The 20,349-nt window shown below is 45.2% G+C and overlaps 1 protein-coding gene across 2 annotated transcripts; it reads left to right on the top strand.

Annotated features, from left to right (window-relative positions):
- Positions 1 to 1,837: 1,837 nt before the first annotated feature.
- Positions 1,838 to 12,136, top strand: LOC123151614 (protein DETOXIFICATION 16). Of its 2 annotated transcripts, XM_044571296.1 has the most exons (8): positions 1,858 to 2,310; positions 9,910 to 10,454; positions 10,522 to 10,608; positions 10,697 to 10,753; positions 10,855 to 11,093; positions 11,179 to 11,297; positions 11,385 to 11,471; positions 11,589 to 12,136. In XM_044571296.1, the coding sequence occupies exons 1-8, from the start codon at positions 2,053 to 2,055 to the stop codon at positions 11,649 to 11,651; spliced, it is 1,455 nt and encodes a 484-aa protein (XP_044427231.1). In that variant the 5' UTR covers positions 1,858 to 2,052; the 3' UTR covers positions 11,652 to 12,136. The 2 variants fall into 2 exon arrangements, 1 of the variants encoding a protein (XP_044427231.1); XR_006475737.1 differs by lacking the exon at positions 11,589 to 12,136 and having other exon boundaries at positions 1,838 to 2,310; positions 11,168 to 11,297.
- The last annotated feature ends 8,213 nt before the right edge of the window (positions 12,137 to 20,349 follow it).

Genomic DNA, 20,349 nt, shown 5'->3' with positions numbered 1-20,349 from the left:
GAACTCAGAAAAGTTCGCGAAACCGAAAAAAGAAAAAAAGAAGAAAGAAAACAAGAAGACAAGAGGAAAAAGCGATGGAAAAAGTCACACTAGTTGAGGTGGCTGGTTGGTTGCTGCAGCTTCGCAGAACAAATGAAGTCCCTCGATCTAATCCCACCTCTCGACAACTTTTTGCAGTTACAAACAGAAAGAAGAAAAGGAAATGGGCCGGCTCAGCGGGGAGAGAGGGGGTGTGCGCCCTGTACGGGTTGGCCTTTAAGGAGAGCTTAAGGCGCCGTTTAGGAAATGCCTTCCAGAAGGCTCCCAAAACCAATAAAGATTCCTAAAACCGGATGCAAACTACACGTTAGCTATCTCTGATGGGCCGGCCCAGTCGTTCGCCTATCGCTGTATGTGTTACCTCGACTGTTTGACGCAGAGGGTGGGAGCTCCTATTGGACGCTTGCTGCGTCCAACAGCGCGCCGATGCACAGGCACACCGAGATTGGGCTGGCCCACTCGAAGGGACCAGGCTAACTGTGTTTATTCCGGGGAAAAAAACCAAAAAAGGGAAACACTGTTTGGAGAATTTGAACACATGACATGCAGTTCACTGGCGAGACACGCTAGCCACTAAATCGCATAAGTATTAGTGACTAATTATAGCACAATCCCTTTAAGACTTTACAGGAGCAGGATATTTAATGCAACCTAATTGTTTACCAAACTGTATAGTTTTTGGAATTATTTCAACAAATTTTCGAAAACACGGAGCAGTTTTTGAAACAATGTGAACATAATTTGAAATTTCAGTATATTTCTACTGAAAAAAGGTGAAAATGGAAAACACAAACGTTCAAATTTTTTGAACAAATTTTCTAAAAAATGCGAACATTTCATTTGAAAGTGAACATTTTTTGAAATTCCTCAAACTTTTTTTGGATTAGAGAATTTTTCTGAAAACATTTGTTTAATTGGTGAAATTATTGGAAAATGAGACCATTTTTTGTTTCTTATTACAAAGGAACAAAATTTGAAAACTCGAACATTTTTTGAAATTATGGACAAATATTAAAAACGAATATTTTTCAAATTCCCCATTTTTTGTATTTGCGAACAATTTTAAAAATATGAACAAAATTTGATTTTTCGAACAAATTTTTGGAATGAAAACAAAATTTGAAACTACCAAATATTTTTTCAATTTTTGAATAAATTTTGGAAAGACAAACATTCTCTCAAATGTTGAACAAATTTTGGAAATGATAAACTTGGTTGAAATTACGGAACATTTTTTTAAAAGAAGCGAACAATTTTTGAGATTCTAAATAATTGCAAAAAATTGAAGATTTTCTAAATTTCTTATCAAAATAAAAAACAGGAAAAAATTTCAAAATGATGAACAAATTTTGTTATATTAGAATATTTTGGAAATATTGAACATATTTTTAAAAATAAAGAAACTGAAAAAAAGAAAAAGAAAAGAATATAAAAGTAAAGAGAGACAGAAAAAGAAGAAGAAAAAAAACGAAAAACGAAAAAACAGAATACAAAGGAAAAAAACGGTTCAGGGAACCTACTAGAAGGTTTCCAAACCGGTCGGGCGCAGTGTAAAGTTGGAACTGGGCCGGCCCATATCTGGTCGCTAGCAACCTTGCCCTGTGCGAATGCCCGACAATTCGCCGCAGCGAGCGGCGAATAGGGTTTTCCGCAGAGGGTCATATAGAAAATTCCCAAATCTTTTGCCTAGTTTCAACAACAACAAAAATGAAAAGGAGGCCGAAACTGGAGGTCTTTGGGCTTTGGCACGGACAAATGGACCGATGGCTTTTGTTTTGGATGTATAAAAACGCAATGAACATCCGATTGGGCAATAAACACTTGAGGCTATTTTGGGCACACCCACCCCTTTGTTCCACGTCACTGCGGACCCTCACGTGCCGTGCGTCTATATACTCGGAAATCTGAACACGAGCGACTCCTTCTCTCCCCGGCACACACTCTCGGGTAGTCACTCATACACAACACATAGAGCAAGGGTGAGGGGGGGAGGAGGCCTCGTCGGAGTCCAGCATGGAGAAGGCAAGCCTCGAGGAAGCGCTCCTCCCGAGGAGCCCGGTGTGCAAGGAGCTCGGGGAGGACGAGAGCCTGGCCGTGGGCGACGAGGTGAAGCGGCAGCTGTGGCTGGCCGGGCCGCTCATCGCCGGCTGCCTGATGCAGAACCTCATCCAGATGATCTCCGTCATGTTCGTCGGCCACCTCGGCGAGCTGCCCCTCGCCGGCGCCTCCATGGCCAGCTCCTTCGCCGCCGTCACCGGATTCAGCCTGCTGGTACGTACCATTCCGTGTGGCTATTGTCATCGATTAATCCCTCGGCTTCGCAAGCACATGCAGTAGTACGCCTCTAATGGAAGATCGAAAGCTCCCTTTTCTCTTGACCTGCATGATGCATGTGCTCTCTGGATTTTCTGCTGCTAGTTAGTGCTTGGAGTAGATCTAATCACACTAGCTAGCACGGTGCTGGACCAGTAGTTTATCTGTAAGATGACAAAAGTCACTGACAAGTAATGTGACACTGCCGCTATTAGTTCGCTACTGTCAACATATATGCGATTATTCTTAATCCCGCACGTAGTCCATGTGTTAGGTCGATTGATCAGGAAGGTTGGTTCTCTATGAGTAGGAAGAATTATAGTAATTGCCTAATCTGCACTTTAATCCAGAAATCCAGATCTCGACGGAGGCAGGATAGAAATTTTCAAACACCATTATATTAACCATCACTCACCCAAGAAGAAAGAAAACTACGATCAGCTAGATGACACACTGGTACAGACGAAAGTGCCATCAACATGTCCACAAAAAACAGAGAAATTATACAGAATTTTCATACCTTAATTAATGGTAACCGGTAGAGTCTTTGTGTGGCTCAAGGATGAACAACCTATGATAGTTTTCTTTTCTTTTTTCTTTTGGGATTGTAACACCAACGACACGAAGTTGTGAGACCCACGTGATTGCGCCTGTGTGTCGTTCCTCTACAGAGCTAGCAGGATGTTGTCCGTCCAATCCCGGATTGATAGTTCCGATGAGGGCACGTCACGGGGCGAGGAAGGGCAACTCCTGGCAGGACCGTGCCTAGCCTTATGGAGACCCTAATGCCAATGAGGTACAATGAAATAAAGTCTTACTACACAATGTAGATGTGATTATACAATGGACTAATGATTATGATGTATATGTACTCAATCATAAACAACTACTGAATGAATACAACATTGTGAAGTGCGAGAGGGGGCAGAGGGCAAGGGCAGAGGGGGGGGGGGGACAAATGACTACACTTTCATTGTACCTGCGTGCAGAATAGAGAATATGCATCTTGGGGGGGAGGGGGGGGGGACAAATGACTACACTTTCAAGAATTTATGCCCCTAAAAAAGAATATGCATACAAAGACTTGGTAGCTTATGGTTTATAGCACATGAGACCCACAATTAAGATAATCGGGTAGGGTCTGGGCATACCATGGATAGAAAATTTTACCCACGACTAGTCGCGTAGGGTTCGGGCACTGCCCTTGGACATGAAAATGTGCTCATACCCTACCCATGCAGGCCGGTTACCCATGGATATCCATTCCCATGGGTAAAATGGTCGGGCCTCTCTACGCTTATTGTGCTAGTCCCTGAACCAATACCTAGCATGCATAGTACATGATGAAATACCAAGATAATCACGTGTTAGAAGTATTAAATGGCAGATCCAGTCTCCAATACAATACATACCTGCTTAGCTCAAGGCTAGCTTACATTAGAATACATCAGAAAACAATAATATCTCTATGGTGTCCATCCACTCGCAGGCATAAGCTAAGTACAAACATCTTAAACCTACTTCGCATCACTAACTCATCTTTGAGAAAACCCGGAATATGACACGTTGTAGCCCCAAGGGTTTACACATTGAATGTATGGCAGGTTTCACCGAAATGTATAACATACCTAATCATGTATCGGGGAAGTGTAGGCCCGTTTTTCTTTTCCAGAAAGCAAATGTAGATTTTCCTTAATTTTATAATAGGTGGATCTACTCTAATATTGGACATACTACATCACACAACCTCCCTAGACGACCTACTCTCAAACCCAAAGGAAATCACTACAATTAGATGCTTCTTAGAAGAGGTCTATTCTTCAGTCCATCAAGTTTTAGTTAAGAAATGGTGGTGGTGTGACCTTCATGATAGTTCCATGTGAAGTTGCTCAAAATTGCGCATAACCGAGGACGCAAGCAGTGGCGGAGCTTGAAAGAAATCTTTGGAGGGGCGAATCTGTGGACGTAGTGCTGGGTCTCGCTGCAAGAATTCAATCCCTCGGAATTGGACTTCATTTGTTTGAGTTTCATGGCCTTGTTGTTGAGGCATCGAAGGATGTTGTCCGTGTTGCTCAAATTCAAGCAACAACAGAGGAGGCTGAACAGGAATTACTTTCATTGTTGTTGGTTCATCAGCTTCACATTCAGTTGAATCACCTCGCTTTCTTTTCAAAAATGCATCAATTGTTTTCCCTTAAGCATCACTGCCTCCCTCGGTCCCTCTTAATCTTTAAAGGACATTTTCTATTCCAGTACAAAATCCAATTGACAAAATCTAATTTACAAAATCAATGACGAGATGACCACTAATTTTTCTTTCTCACCAAAGGTTCCTCCACTAAGGTAACAAAGCTACATAATCTGGGAGATGCAGAAAATTATACAGGGAGCTGCATCTCCAACAATGACCAGATGAAAAGACCACATCTAATTAGAATTTTTCCTCCACTACAAAGCTACGGAGGTCACAATATTTCAACTTTCCAAATTTTCGATAGGGGAGAGATTGAGATAGATACAGGGAGGACAGTCTGCTCACACGACTCACCGAGGCACTGCGCGACGTTGACGGAGCCTGATGCTGTAGCGGACAGCCATAGCCGAGGCATAAGTGGATCTGTGGATGAACCTGAGCGGAGGAGGAAGGAGCCGACCAATCCCAGGTCCGGCCACCCGCCAGCGGTCGCCCCCAGTCCCCCACGCCGGCAAGCCACGGCGCCAGCAGCCAATCTCCCAGACGCCGGTGCCCCACCCCCATGCCCCAGCCGTCCGCGGTCTAGTTGGGGAAAAGAATTCTGGAGATGGAGTAGTGGAGTAGGTCACCGCCTGGTCTGGTGGCTGGATTCGTGCGTATCCAGGGCTCCAGGCATCGTTGACTAAGTCCTAGTATATGAGTGGGCCTGATACATAGGGGTATGAGAAAATTTTCATTTTCGCTGGGGGGCGACCGCCCAGGTTCGCCCCCACGAAGCTCCGCCGTTGGACGCAAGTAATCATTGATCACGTTTTACACTCTCGAGAGCTTTGTGTACTTTGCCCGCATGATCCTAGTCAATCCTTCTTGCCACTAAACATACATAAATGTAGAGTTGCAAGGATGACCAAGGTGAGCGGAAATTCCATATGGCTCATATGAGCATTTGCTCTTACTATCTGAACCGATGATGTGTTTTGGGATCCAAGCCCACTTAATGTATAGGTTCCCGTATATCTCTTTATAGTCATAGTATTGATTTTATTGAACAGTTCACATGGCCCACATCTGTCACTCAATTAATGCGGCAATAAAGGTCTGGTCCTGGACGGCGTAGGAAGCATTTTTCCACTACAAGATGTTTAACAGTTGGATGTCTGAACAGTAAACACAAACTGCCGTGGTTGGAAACCTAGACACTTGTTCTAAGTTAAAGGATTTTTTTCCTTAGTCCTTTTCTGCTTATGAACAAATGTAACAGTTTTTAGCAACTTTTCAGTGTAGCCTTTTGCAAATGAACTTTCAAAGTACTAAATAATACTTCCTCCGTCCGAAAATACTTGTCACAAAAATTGATAAAAATGAATGTATCTAGAACTAAAATACGTCTAGATACATTATTTTCGCCGACAAGTATTTCCGGGCGGAGGGAGTAAATATGTAAGCCCTTTGCAGTTTTCGGTGGTATACATTCATGTTTTGTTTTACTAGGAAGTAAGGTTCTATTGATGCTGGTGTTCTTTGTTTTTTAATTATGTGATTGATGCACTGATGTAATGGTTAGTTTCTGCCTGAATTTTGATTTTTTTTAATTATAAAAACTGTACTGTGCGTCTGCGCCAGCGTACGACTCAGTAAAGCAAATCATGGAGGATACAACTTCTCAACATTAAACCAGGTTAGGACTTGAAACATCATCCCTGATAACTCAAATGCACCAAAGTTGCACACTGGAAGTACTGCGCTGTACTAGCATTCATAGTTCATGGTACAATACATTTAATAAAATAATTCGCTGCTTCTGTCCAGCACATGATAGGAACGCCGTTTCCCGGAAGGTGGACCTGCCACGCCCTGCCGTGCGGCTGTACATACGGCGTGCATACGCTTGCCACCCAATATACGGCAATTTTCACCGCTCGCATCCTTTTCATTCAATGCGCTTCCCACCTGCAGATCCAGCCCACCCAATGGTCCAGATAATAATACCATATGCAAGTATGACCCATATCTTCATTCTCCAAAATGAGACTTTTCAGCGGCAGTATCATGTGCTACCTTGGTAGACTCATGCCAACCTACTTATAGCAACATATGCTGGTCTACCAGACATGTTTCCCGCAACTTAGTCAACACAGAGCCCATAATGACACACAGTTACACGCACCAAAGCTATTTAACTTGGAACCTGTAAAATCTCTTTGATTTCTAGGTGGAATACCACAAGTGTATGTTCCACTGAGTCTGCCATAGAGATGGCCCCATGGGAGCCGCTCAATTTCATTTCCCGCCAAGCAACTAGTTCCACCCAGACGATTCATTAATGAAGTGATTACTTAATAGCCATCAATAAAATATCAACCTTCATAGTAGTTAGTGTGGTCCCACCCCATTGTATCATAGCAATCAAAGCATTGATTGCACGTTGATTACAAGGAATAAGGTAAGGATCATATGGTTGTTCTACTAGGTTTAGCAATAACATAGTACATTAAATATTTCCTACCTACCTACTTCCAATGCTATTCAAGAGTTCTACATCCATAGAAAAATAAGTGTGACATGATCAGAGGTTACACTTTCCTTGTATTGACGAAGTTCTTCACCTCACAACATTGGTATTGCTACTCTTTTCTATCTCAAAAGTCTATCATAAGAAAATAATACAATAAACAAACATTCAATACAGAAGAATTAAACAAACAACAAAGCTTAACTTGGTATAAGGTTTGGGTTTCTTTAGTACTATGAGGTGATAGGTGTTGGAATCAACTCAAAAGAGTTAATGGGAGATGACTATGGCTTCACAAGTTTATAATTGAGGTGGCTTGTGATGGGTCAAGTGTTTGGAATGCAACACACATGTTGCTCATTGGACTACATTTTTTTAGAAAAGGAGGATGACCCCCGGCCTCTGCATCTGGGCGATGCATGCGGTCACTTTATTAATTATTCTCACAAGATCTTACAAAGTTATACAACAGCAAGACTAAAGCCACCGTCTAAGCAACAACTGTTGCTACACCTATCCAATTGATGAAGGGGCGCTGATAGCCTAGGCCTAATACCGAACAGACATCGCAGCCAAACCTAAACATCTAAGACCTGAGGTCCCAACTAGGACGCCTTCTTGATATGGGGCACCTACCAGTCCGGCGCACTCCTCAACCAGGATGCCTGCCGGGTATGAGGCCGCCGCAGCCACCTGCCACGAGGCCATCTTCAGAGTTGTACTGTTGCATCTACCGTGCCAGGTCTCTCTGCCATCGACGCCACCACGACGCCAGACATTGTCGTCCTCCTGCGCGAGTCCATCCTCCCACATCGGACTCCGAATCTACACTGCGCCACGCTGTCAAGATCTGTCGCCATCAATGTATGGATGAAGCACCGCTACACCAAAGAAGCCGTCCGCTGGCCCCGCGAAGCCGAGTGCACCTCCAAGAATGCCGCCCCCAAGGGGGTTACGACACATGATTACCGCCAACATCCGATCAGCTGATCTAGGCTTTCCCCCGGAGGTATTGAGTGGAGTTGGGAGCTTCACCTCGATGATGTCTTCATGAAGGAAACGATGATAAGGGCATCGTCATCATCGGCCCCGGCCATCGACCGAAGACCAGGTTTTCACCCGGATCCGTTCCAAGAAATCCACACAACAAACTGTGCACTGTCTCGACCGCCTTCAAAGCCCCAGATCCAGTCGCCTAGATCCGGCGACCAACCGCAACAACAGTGCCACCGTGGGATCCCTGGCGCACCGGCCACTGCTGCCTGAGTGTGCCACCATTGGAGCCTAGGAAGAGGGCTCCCACCCCGCCTCGCCAAGCCACGAGAGCCATCGAAAAGGATCCCCGCACTTGTCACCGTCTCTGATCCGAACCAATCCATAGCAGATCGCCATCACAGATCCGCCTTGGACAGGGACTGCACCATGCCATGCCGTCGCGGGAAACCCTAGCTTCACCGGCCACCACCCTCCAGGGTCGCCGCCCCGGGATCCAGGCAGAACATTGCCGCTGCGGCCGGCCAAGTTCCGCCGCCGCCGACCGGCCAAGCCGCCGGTCACTGCGACCACCGCCGCCATGCGAGCACAGCCAGCCAGCCGACCAACTCCGACGAAGAAGAAGGCCACCACCAACAAGCCTAGGGCCGACGCCCCAGACATCCTCGTGATGCAGATCTGGTCCAGGAGCAGTGCACCGCTGACGGCGATTGAGATCGGTAGCACAACGAATTAGCCCAACCGAGTCAAGGCCAGATCCGCCGTTGCTGGTGCCGTCCTCCCCCGCCGCCGCACCACTTCCATGTCGCCGCCGATGTACGCCACCGCCGCCGATTTGGCCAGAAAGGAGCGCCGCCTCCCAACCAGATCGCGATCCGAGGAGAAAACCGCCGCCGCCGCCACGCCACAAGGGCTTTGCCCTGTGACGCCCCGGGCGACGGCGGCGGAGAGGAGCGGAGGTGGGGCGAGGCTGTAGGAGGAGGGCGGGGGCTCCCTGGTGCGGGGCGGCGCCGCCGCACGGGGGAGGGGACGGGGGAGGGGCGTAGTCACTGGACTACATATGACTTAAGGTTCATGTGCAAATGGTTTTGGTTTGGGTAGGAACACTGCTACAACTCAATTTTTAATGGAATATGATTTGATTTGAGTTCAAACTCAACTAGGTCAAGTGATTTGGATATTGGTATCAAGTGAGTTTCTGATAGGTAAGGTTTCTTTGCATGATTCAAAATGCAAAAAGGAATCATTGCAATTAGGTGAGGGGTTAACAAATTCATTCAAATATGAATGACCTCAATTGGAATTTAAGAATGTACGCAAGGATTCATGTTGAATGTGGAAGTTATGATTCAAACTGGTTCGTTTTCAGATTTGAAATAATTCATACTTGATGGGTAGGGTTGGTCACAAAACAGCTAAATGGGCTGTGGTCATCATTTGAATTAATTTTAAAAAATGTGCATTTGATTTTGACTTGTGGTTTGGCTTCGAATTTATTTGAATTTGAATTCAAACCTTATTTAAAAGTTGAAGCCAAACATACGCCAATGTGGCAGCCACATCCCCCTCTTTTTTCCCCTCCGAATCAGTTTTGACCTTATTTGATCAAATAAACGAGCTTACAACCTAAATTTGTCAATCGACTTCTTGGCCTAAAATTGGTAACCAATTTGAGTTAAGGCACTAATGGTGGATTTCACTCTTCTTATAACTGGAGTGGGCGTAGGGACACAGACTTTTCACCGACGAGTTACAAAACTTACAAAACAACTTGATCAGCTTGGCATCATGGCATGGCAGCCGATGCTGCATTTTCAGCCGTCCCTAATATTCATGTCCTTTCCACGATCTTGATCAGCTTGGCATGGCAACTGCATTGGACACTCTATGCGGACAAGCATTTGGCGCCAGGCAGTACCACCTCCTTGGCATCTACAAGCAACGCGCAATGGTGGTGCTCACCGCCGCAAGCGTCCCGCTTGCCGTGGTGTGGTTCTACACCGGCGAGATCCTGCTCCTGTTCGGGCAGGACCCCGACATCGCCGCGGAGGCGGGCACGTACGCGCGGTGGATGATCCCGGCGCTCTTCGCCTTCGGCCTGCTGCAGTGCCACGTCCGGTTCCTGCAGACGCAGAACATCGTGCTCCCGGTGATGCTGAGCGCCGCCGCGACCGCGCTGTGCCACCTCGTCGTCTGCTGGCTGCTTGTGTACGTCCTCGGCCTCAGCAGCAAGGGCGCCGCGATCGGCAACGCCGTCTCCTACTGGATCAACGTGGTCATCCTAGCCGTGTACGTGAGGGTGTCGAGCTCCTGCAAGAAGACATGGACGGGGTTCTCCATGGAAGCGTTCCATGACCAGCTCAGCTTCTTCAGGCTCGCCGTGCCGTCCGCTCTCATGGTCTGGTGAGTGAGTTTTCCTTTCAAATTGGCAAGTGAGATCTGGTGTTTCTATTTGACATTGCCATTGCAGCTTGGAATGGTGGTCGTTCGAGACCCTGGTGCTGCTTTCGGGGCTTCTTCCGAACCCCAAGCTGGAGACGTCCGTCCTGTCCATCACGTAAGATATATAGATAACCTCACCAGCGCAGCGACTCTTACCGTCCTTATTCCCTTCACACTGGTCTCATGCATGTTCTTGGTGACAGCCTCAACACCGCCAACTGCTTGTTCATGATCCCCTACGGCCTCGGCGCCACCATAAGGTAAACTACTTGCAAATTCATTAACTCAGCTGGGTGTCTCACTGACTGGTCACATTAGTGCTCATTTGTTTCTTGATCTATGATCTGATCTGACCGCGCAGCACCCGGGTTTCGAACGAGCTGGGCGCCGGCCGACCAGGGGCTGCCCGCCTCGCCGTGCGCGTCGTCATGTTCTTCGCCATTTTGGAAGGGTTGATCATGGGCGTCGTCCTGGTCTCTGTGCGCCGCGTCTGGGGCCACGCTTACAGCGACGAGGAGGAGGTCGTCACGTACGTGGCCAAAATGGTGCTGGTCATTGCGGTCTCCAACTTCCTCGACGGCATTCAGAGCGTTCTCTCAGGTATGCAAACGGCCATGGATTCACTTCTCAGCAGGGGAGCAGCTTGTCTCGGACAAATAACCCTCACGGATTAGTTGGCATGTAGGTGTGGCTAGAGGCTGTGGGTGGCAGAAGATCTGCGCCTGCATCAACCTCGGCGCGTTCTACGCCGTGGGCATACCGGCGGCGTACCTGCTCGCCTTCGTGCTGCACGTCGGCGGGATGGTGCTCATCCTTGATTTCTTTCGCAAGTTTTTGCCTCTTTTGGGTTCGATAGCATGCTGATGGTGTGGAAATAATTTGGATGGGCAGGGACTTTGGATCGGAATCATCTTCGGTATTCTGGTGCAGGTCTTGCTGTTCGTGGCCATCACACTCTGCACCGACTGGCACAAGGAGGTATATATATGTTGAAAGATTGTTTTCCGTTTTGGCAGATTTATGTTCATGCGTGTAATTAGTATACGGTAATACTACATGCTTTGTCAACTGAATATGTGTATGTATAATGCATAGGCTACGAAGGCGAAGAACAGAGTCTTCACTTCTTCTCTTCCGACGGATCTACTAGAGAAATGAAGATATGGGGTAGTGCTGCTGAAGTAGCCAACATATGCTTAGCATGGAGGAGAGTGTGCGGGCAGGGCCTGCAAGAGCAGATACGTAAGAAGACAGAGCACATGGTCTGGTCTTGTGATTTTGGTCCAAGTTCCCAATTCCCATGGCATAAAAAAATGTTTGCTATCATACGATGAGATGTGTCCATTTCCAAAAAATACGATGAGATGTGTGAGCAGAATAGGGATGCCATGAAATCCCGAGAAAATCCGCATACAATTACTCCCTCCGTTTCAAAATTTTTGTCTTAGATTCGTCTAGATACAAATGTATCTAATACTAAAATGTGACTTCATACATTCATATTTAAACAAATCTAAGACAAAAATTTTGGGACGGAGAGAGTATATGGCAAGGTCAATTATATATTGTTTTCCGGTTTTTTTTTTGCCCGCAAAAAAATTATATATTGTTTTTAAATGAAAATTTCACTAGGTCGACTTTAACATACTACTTGTGTGCGGGTTTGCACAGGCTCTCGCTTGCATCCTAATACTTTTTTTAAATTTGCGAACATTATTTCAGATCGTGAACATTATTTATAGTTACAAACATTTTTTAAATCACAAACATTTTAAAAAATGAGGATCATTTTTAAATTGTTAATATTTTTAAATTAATAAATATTTTTGAATCCATGAATATTTTTTCAAATCACTATATTTTTAAATTCATGAACATTTCTTGAATCCATGAATTTTATTTAGATTTATGAACATCTTTATTCATTGAATATTATAAATCCAATAACATTTTTCAACTCCAACATACAACCGCTAAGTGGGGCTGAGAGCATGCCGGTCGAAAGGCGCGACACTGAAGCAATGTGGTGGCCGAGAGCGCCGCCTCCCCTTGCTCTCCGCACCACATTGAATGCTGGGTTAGAGCGACATGATCGGACGACTCGGCGAGACAGATTCCCACTGCATTGAACCCGGATGCCCATCCCCATCCGTCCGCGTGTTGGCATTGAACATGTGCGACAACCGAGAAACTTACTTCTGGAGCCCGCATTCAAACTGCCGCTGGGCTTGCCTGGCATGACTCGCTATATAAAGACATCCATGACACAACCCGCACCACATCTGAGCCGAGCCACATCTTTGGTAGTCCTAGCTGCCAGTGCAGCCGTTTACCTCTCCTGCTCCTGATGAGGACATGACTACCTTGGATACAACCAAAAATATTGCATATATGCATATTTGTCAGGTGATTTCTAATGCAAACTATTCAATAGTCTATTTATGTTATCCAGAACAAAAATACTTCACACACTTTTGTGTTTTGTGCAATTGCAGGTGTATGGGACATTTGTACAATCCACATATGAAGATAAGGGAAAAGAAGATGTTTAGGTTGTGTTCAAAAAGTCCTCTCACGTCACTTTTGGGCCAAGAGAAGATAGAGTCCAAGTCTCTCACGTTCTGGATTCAGATTCGGACTGCACAGACATACCTGACTCAAAACGCCAACAACTTTTTTATACGAACTCCGAATTGGGTGATTCTTTTTTTTGTTGGAAACTAGATTTCGTGCTCTTTCCATCCCAATTGGATTCACCTTCAAATTCTTCCGGAGCGTTGAGTTACGGACGAAACAATCTGATGCTGCAGCAGAATCCGAGTCAAACTACAAGCCCAAAGGTGTTGCATCATCTCCACTTGGGCCCATAAGCCTTGTACGACCTAGGGTTAGTTTTAGGCTGCCTTGGGACGTCCTCCCACCTCCTTGGCCGCCACCCCTTGCTCCTATATAAGTAGATCCATCTGGTAGCTTTTTGCTGGGGATTTGTTTAGTTAAAAGTTAGCCATTGCAACTTCGTGTACTTCGTTTGTGTCCAACGACCAGACCAAGACCGCTTCCGGATCCCCACCATTATCAATACTTCATATATATTTGCGATATTCAGATTGCTTTATCATATTCTTGCTCGTTCTTCGATTGCTTGCAGGAATAGACCTTCGTGGTCAGGTTGACCGTGCTTCTAGCATCGTCAGTAACCTCAGGAGATTAGTTTAGCGGTTGCTAAGACGCAACGTCGTGCACGTTTGTAGTCGGATCGTCAAAGTCGTCTCCACCAAATCGATAGTTATCATCTCATCGAAAGATCGGGACCCTCGCCTCTATCAAGTGGTATCAGTTTTCAGGTTGCTCGGTGAGAATTTCCAGTTTCCTAGATTAGATTTATTTTCTTACCTATTGTCCAAGAAAAATCCACAAAAAAGAGTTAGATCTATTCATCATTTGTCCAAGCCAGTCTGAGCCTTTGCAATTTTCTTTTCATTGCTTGCATAGTTGAATTATCGGTTGCATTGTCGTGTCGAGTTCCTGGTCTTAGTGTCTAGGTCGTTTAGAGTTTCGAGTTCTGTTCACATTAGTCATGTCGCCGCTGCATCGTTATCCCTTCCGCTGTCCACCACTCATCCATCAATTTCCTCCACGTGCTACCCACCATTCATTATCATAATCATAGTTGAGATCGTTCCCATCTTCGCTTGATCCAATCTACATCTTATCTAGTTTGTTTTGGAAAGAGGGAGAGCGAAAAAAAGATAGAGAAAAAAAACGAGAGAAAAAAAAGTAAAAAAAAGTCAGAGAAAAAAAAAGAAAGGAAAAGAAAAAAAAGTGTGAGAAAAAAAAGAGAGGAGAAAAAAAACAAAATTCGGATCTATCTAGACTCAATCTCGTAGTTGAATTCGGATTGGAATCTGTTTTGTGCACTGTTCAGTAAAACAGGCATAACTTCCTTGTATGAAGTCTGTTTTGGCTCCGCGAGTACTCAAATGAAAGCTAGCGACGAGCCGCATCTAAATAGTTGCAGAAACTAGTTCAGTATTTGGCACCTCAACATCAGCTTCTAAATAGGTCTACTGCTATTGTGATCTTCACTTATATCTTGTTGTCCAGAGCTACTTCATATCCTTTATTGATGCTAGTTGTGCTACGACGTGACCTCATTAGTGTTCTAGGCTCGCGTCTCTAGTTTGGTCTAGCCTAGGACCAGTACCGTCGTTGAGCGTTTATTCAACATTGCATCTCTGAATTGATTATTGCTAATCTTTTGCTACCATATATAGCCAACCCAGCTCCACATATTTCTACACCGTGTATACGTACGTTCCCCTGGCAATCGCTTTACACAATCTTCAGAGTTATTTGACACCGTTGGTTGCCTGTCGCCACCTGCTGCTTGGTAAGAACTTGTAAGATATTGATATTTGCTTTACTGTGAGCACTTTACCACCACACCCTGGTAGTTCATAGGAACATTATTCTTGAATTTTGTTTCTTATTTGTACTAATCATGACAGGTTCCGAAGATAGAAGTTCTTAGACGACGAACACATCTTCACCATCACGAGAGTTGGGACAACACACACAAGCACATGGTCAGGTTATTTTTTTACCGTCATTTGAGGGTAGATTTAATCCTACTACTTATCTAGCTTAGGAGCTTGAAGTAGAACAAGTTTTTAGTCACCATGACTTTTCTGAACTTGAGCGAGTGCGAGCAGCACTAGAGCATTTACTGATTTTGCTTCTGTTTGGTGGAGTGTACATTGTAAGAAAAACATTGATAACCAACCCACAACTTGGAAAGTTTTGAAAGCTGTAATGAGACAACAATTTTTCCCTCCTTATTATCATCGTGAATTGCTTCGCAAATTTGAACAATTTAAACAAGGCAACAACACTGTTCATGCTTACTACCAAGAGTTCAAATCTTATATGCATCATTATGACATAGAAGAATATGAGAATGATACAATGAATAGATTTTTTGGTGGTTTGAACCATAATATTCAGGCAAGATTTTAGTATATTCCTCGTTGCATTACTGGTATGTATGTCCGTGCCTGTACCTTTAAGAGACAGATACAGGAGAATGCATTAGGTGACTACAACAACTACTATTCCAGTTCATGCTCACCACCGCCGGTGGGTTCCTCCATCATTGCACCTCGGATTATGAGCGCGGCATCATCTCAAGGGTATGGTACATTGTCAACGTCCGTACCTACATCAGCTACATCTTTGCCACAAGGTAACAGTCAAGGTATTGATGATATAACTTCACATGAGAATGATGCATGCCTAGTTAACTTGAATGCGTCATGTACTGAGTTACCTGTTGATTTGAGCACACCACCTATTTTAGAGAATCTTGTTACTGTCATGAATGCGTCATGTGATCAAACAACTGAAATATCAACAATTTTGAGTGCACCCATTGAATTAACTGTTGATGCAAAAGAACTAATGTTTAATCATTTTGATATGGCCTCCAATCTTGGTGATGATTCTGTGTCCAATGACTTATTGCATGTTTGCTTATTTAAGCATGTTGTAGCATGTAAATTTGATGCAAGTAAGGTTTATTCATCAAAGTTGGGATGGTTTAATGATGAACATTGCGAATCTTTTGAAGTGAATAAGAGCTTCACTTATATGTGCAAACTGAGTTGCAATATTTTCATGCCTTCTACTTCTTGTGATATTTTTTTGGCTTTAGATTTTATGAACAATGAAAGTTACTCATGTATACATGTGACATATGTGCAAAAATCAAGGGAAGTTAAAATGGATGACATATACATATACAACATGTACATCTTGTCTCTTTTGTTAGCCACATTTCAGATTAAGCAATGCCGAGGACGGCTTTGTTTTCAAAAGGGGAGGATGATGAGGACATGACTACCTTGCATACGACCAAAAATATTGCATACATGCATATTTGTCAGGTGATTTCTAATGCAAACTATTCAATAGTCTATTTATGTTATCCAGAACAAAAATACTTCACACACTTTTGTGTTTTGTCCAATTGCAGGTGTATGGGACATTTGTACAATCCACATATGAAGATAAGGGAAAAGAAGATGTTTAGGTTGTGTTCAAAAAGTCCTCTCACGTCACTTTTGGGCCAAGAGAAGATAGAGTCCAAGTCTCTCACGTTCTGGATTCAGATTTGGACTGCACAGACATACCTGACTCAAAACGCCAACAACTTTTTCATACAGACTCCGATTTGGGTGATTCTTTTTTTGTTGGAAACTAGATTTCGTGCTCTTTCCATCCCAATTGGATTCACCTTCAAATTCTTCCGGAGCGTTGAGTTACGGACGAAACAATCTGACGCTGCAGCAGAATCCGAGTCAAACTACAAGCCCAAAGGTGTTGCATCATCTCCATTTGGGCCCATGAGCCTTGTACGACCTAGGGTTAGTTTTAGGCTGCCTTGGGACGTCCTCCCACCTCCTTGGCCGCCACCCCTTGCTCCTATATAAGTAGATCCATCTAGTAGCTTTTTGCTAGGGATTTGTTTAGTTAAAAGCTAGCCATTGCAACTTCGTGTACTTCGTTTGTGTCCAACGACCAGACCAAGACCGCTTCCGGATGCCCACCATTATCAATACTTCATATATATTTGTGATATTCAGATTGCTTTATCATATTCTTGCTCGTTCTTCGATTGCTTGCAGGAATAGACCTTCGTGGTCAGGCTGACCGTGCTTCTAGCATCGTCAGTAACCTCAGGAGATTGGTTTAGCGGTTGCTAAGGCGCAACGTCGTGCACGTTTGTAGTCGGATCATCAAAGTCGTCTCCACCAAATCGATAGTTATCATCTCATCGAAAGATCGGGACCCTCGCCTCTATCACCTCCTCCTCGGACAAAATGGACGTACCCTCAAAGGATGGTGGAAGAGCCTCTCACCGTGGTACCAACACAAGATAGCCGAGCTTGTGCACGAGTGGGATGCTGAGCGAGCACGACACATAATGGCGGGACTGGCTCCGAGCTCATGGATGATAGCCCGGAGGAGGATGCCCCGGCGATGGAGGAGGCATCCGACGACGTGCCAACGCATGCGTCTGCGCTGCTCACCAACTTCACCATGGCGTGGATGCAGGCGCACTTCAATATCATCATGGTGAAGCAGGAGCAGCCGTCGCCGCTGGTGTCAGTATTCTGGATGCTGAAGGAGGAGCAGAGATACAACCTCAACCTCCTCGAGCTGTCAGTATTCTGGATGCTGAAGGAGGAGCAGAGATACAACCTCAACCTCCTCGAGCATCATCGGTTGGCCGAGCAGCAGATCACCAATGAGTAGGCCAACGAGCTCGCTGTCCCGGCCATGGTAGGGGAGAACCCGGAATTCATGGACCAGCAGTGGGCGATCTTTGAGTCTGCGCGCAATGGCCGCGCTGTCTAGCATGGTGGCGGCGCCATGTCCAGGTGGATGATGATGTTGCGGCGTGACAGGCTGTAGCGGACAAAAACAATGCCACTGTCGGTGTTGTTCGCACTTTTCGTCCGGCTTGATCGTGACCTCATCTCCATCAGCGACGTCGATAGCCAGGGGACGGCCTCCAACAGCTAGCCGACGGATGACAACGAAGAGTAGGAATGTGGGACACAGATGTGACCACTCTAATGAGGAGCGTGTGACGGGAGACGGCCGCCCACGGCCGGCGAAGCGTTGACTAGGCTAGTTTGTGTCCAATTCGATTTTGTATGGTTTCTTTATTTTTATTCATAATGTGTCCAAATCTTTGATGGACATGGTGAAATGGTCGGCTTCTGTTACAGACCATCCGGACACATCCACGAATGGACAGTTAGTCTGATTTGGGACCCGGCATTGAAGATGACCTTATGCCCTTTTCAGAAGATACTAGTACGTGTCCTCAGGCTGGTCACAATGGGGAGGAATTTAGGAGTAACATCACACACTCCAATACAACTTTGCTTATGTGGCACATATTTAATGAAGAGAAAGGTGCTTGTGGTAACTAGCTAAGTTACCGGAACATCACACACTCCAAAAAACAATGAGTCTATAACCTAATAAATACATCGTTGCATGACACTACATAGATGTTCCTACCCACTATGAAGGTAGTAACATAGTCTAGGGAAATGTGTAAGTTACTAGCTTATGTTCTTGCCCATTGTGACCAGCCTCACCAATTAAAACCATTCAGGTGTGCATCAGGGACGAGCCCTCGCGATAGCCACGTCGACGCATTTACTGTCGCAGGGATAGGTGGTTGTGCTGCCTGTCCACCCCAGATAACACCTTCCCTGTTACTTTCCTCCCTAGGCAACCCACGTACGCGACCTCCCTCTCTCTCGTGTCCTCTTCCATCTAAGCCGCCGCCACAAGCATCGCCAGCGGGAGAGGAGCTAGCTCCGTTCTCCCACCAACTTCGTCGCCACAAGAGATGAGAGGGTCGGAGGAGAAGGCGGCGGCGGCGTTGGTTTCGATCTGTGATCTGCCTCGATGTGGGAGGCGGCGGATCGATTCGGTCGAAGTTGTTGTCGGAGGTGCTGGGTGGTAGGAGCACCACCCGACGGCCCTGGTGAACGACGATGGGGCCACCTGAGGAGGGCGGCGAGTTTGTTGACGACTGCAACGAGAGCTCGTCGGATCCGTCATCGGCGTCGTTCTTCTGCTTGAGACAGCCGTCGTCTACGTGACCTCCTCGCCGCCACGGGTGGACGCTGGTGAGGCCAGCCTTCCCTCCACGGCTCCACGACAGATACTCCCCCTCTCCCCTCGGCTCCCTCTCCCTTACCCTATCTCTCTTCCTGACTCTCTCTCTTATACACAAAAAGAGCCGTGGTGGCAGCACAACAAAGTACATAACTGGATGCTAAATTGGCAGATTTATCCAATCCTCATACTAGATTGAATTAATGAAGCTGCAGTTCATTACTTATCTGAGCACTATCAAATAGAACTAGATGTGATGGATTAAATATCCTTGCTGAACAACTAATTACACTGGTTTATTGATCGATCTGCAAGATTTGTCATACACGAACAAGGAACACACGGCTGGAGAACATGACATGGAGGATCTGGATCCTGGCAAATAAGGAGGAGGTGAGCTCTTTCTCTTGGATCGTAACCTCCTCGTATGAGATTTTATTGGGTTTGGTTTGTGTGAATTATGTACGTCAATGCACATGAAGGATTTCAAGCCCATGATTTGTGGTTCTGGTTCTTTCCAAATTGCCATGATTTTAACCAAAAATTTGGTGTAGATTCTAATTTGTGTTGTAAGTGCATGCCATTTTTGGTTTTACATGTTTATTTATAGCTTACATCTCTTATTGAAATTTGCAGGATGAGAACTGAAGCATGGATCTGTACTATGCTATCTGGATTTGTGATCTTATTCATGGAAACAGTGAAAATAGCGAGTACCGGTCATTATTTGGTCCCAGTATGCACAGCTTAATTTAATTTTCATTTTGCAAATTCAAAGGTGGCTGAGGACTGTGATTTTGTGGACCTACCAGTCCCTAGGAAATTAAGATCATGTACTGATTGCTGTCTCATAAAACTAGGAACATGGACAACTTTGTCCCTTTCTCTTTCCATCTTTACCTATTGATTTGCTGATTGCATAGGAGCATGTGTGGAAAATGGTTTTCAAATTTGATGGCTAACCAACAAATATATTTGTGTGTTTTACAAACTAATATTGTAATATTTTTTAACAACAAATCTAACTTAACCTGTCTCTGAATGTATTATTGATGTTAGTGTTTCTAACCTCGGGACATTCACGCATTGGATGTTTTCTTAAGCCATTGGCAGAGCACCAAATTCACATCTCAATATTGAGTCTCCTACTTTCAGG

The sequence above is a fragment of the Triticum aestivum genome, chromosome 7A, assembly GCF_018294505.1.
Source record: "Triticum aestivum cultivar Chinese Spring chromosome 7A, IWGSC CS RefSeq v2.1, whole genome shotgun sequence".
NCBI lineage: Eukaryota > Viridiplantae > Streptophyta > Magnoliopsida > Poales > Poaceae > Triticum > Triticum aestivum.
Note: the sequence above shows the minus strand (reverse complement) of the source record. Positions and strands in the feature narration are given on the sequence as shown.

Coding starts and splice junctions, on each gene's coding strand:
- LOC123151614 (XM_044571296.1), top strand. CDS start 2,053: ATGGAGAAGGCAAGCCTCGAGGAAGCGCTCCTCCCGAGGAGCCCGGTG. Junction 10,609..10,696: donor ACGTCCGTCCTGTCCATCAC/GTAAGATATATA, acceptor TCTTGGTGACAG/CCTCAACACCGCCAACTGCT. Junction 11,472..11,588: donor GCACCGACTGGCACAAGGAG/GTATATATATGT, acceptor TATAATGCATAG/GCTACGAAGGCGAAGAACAG.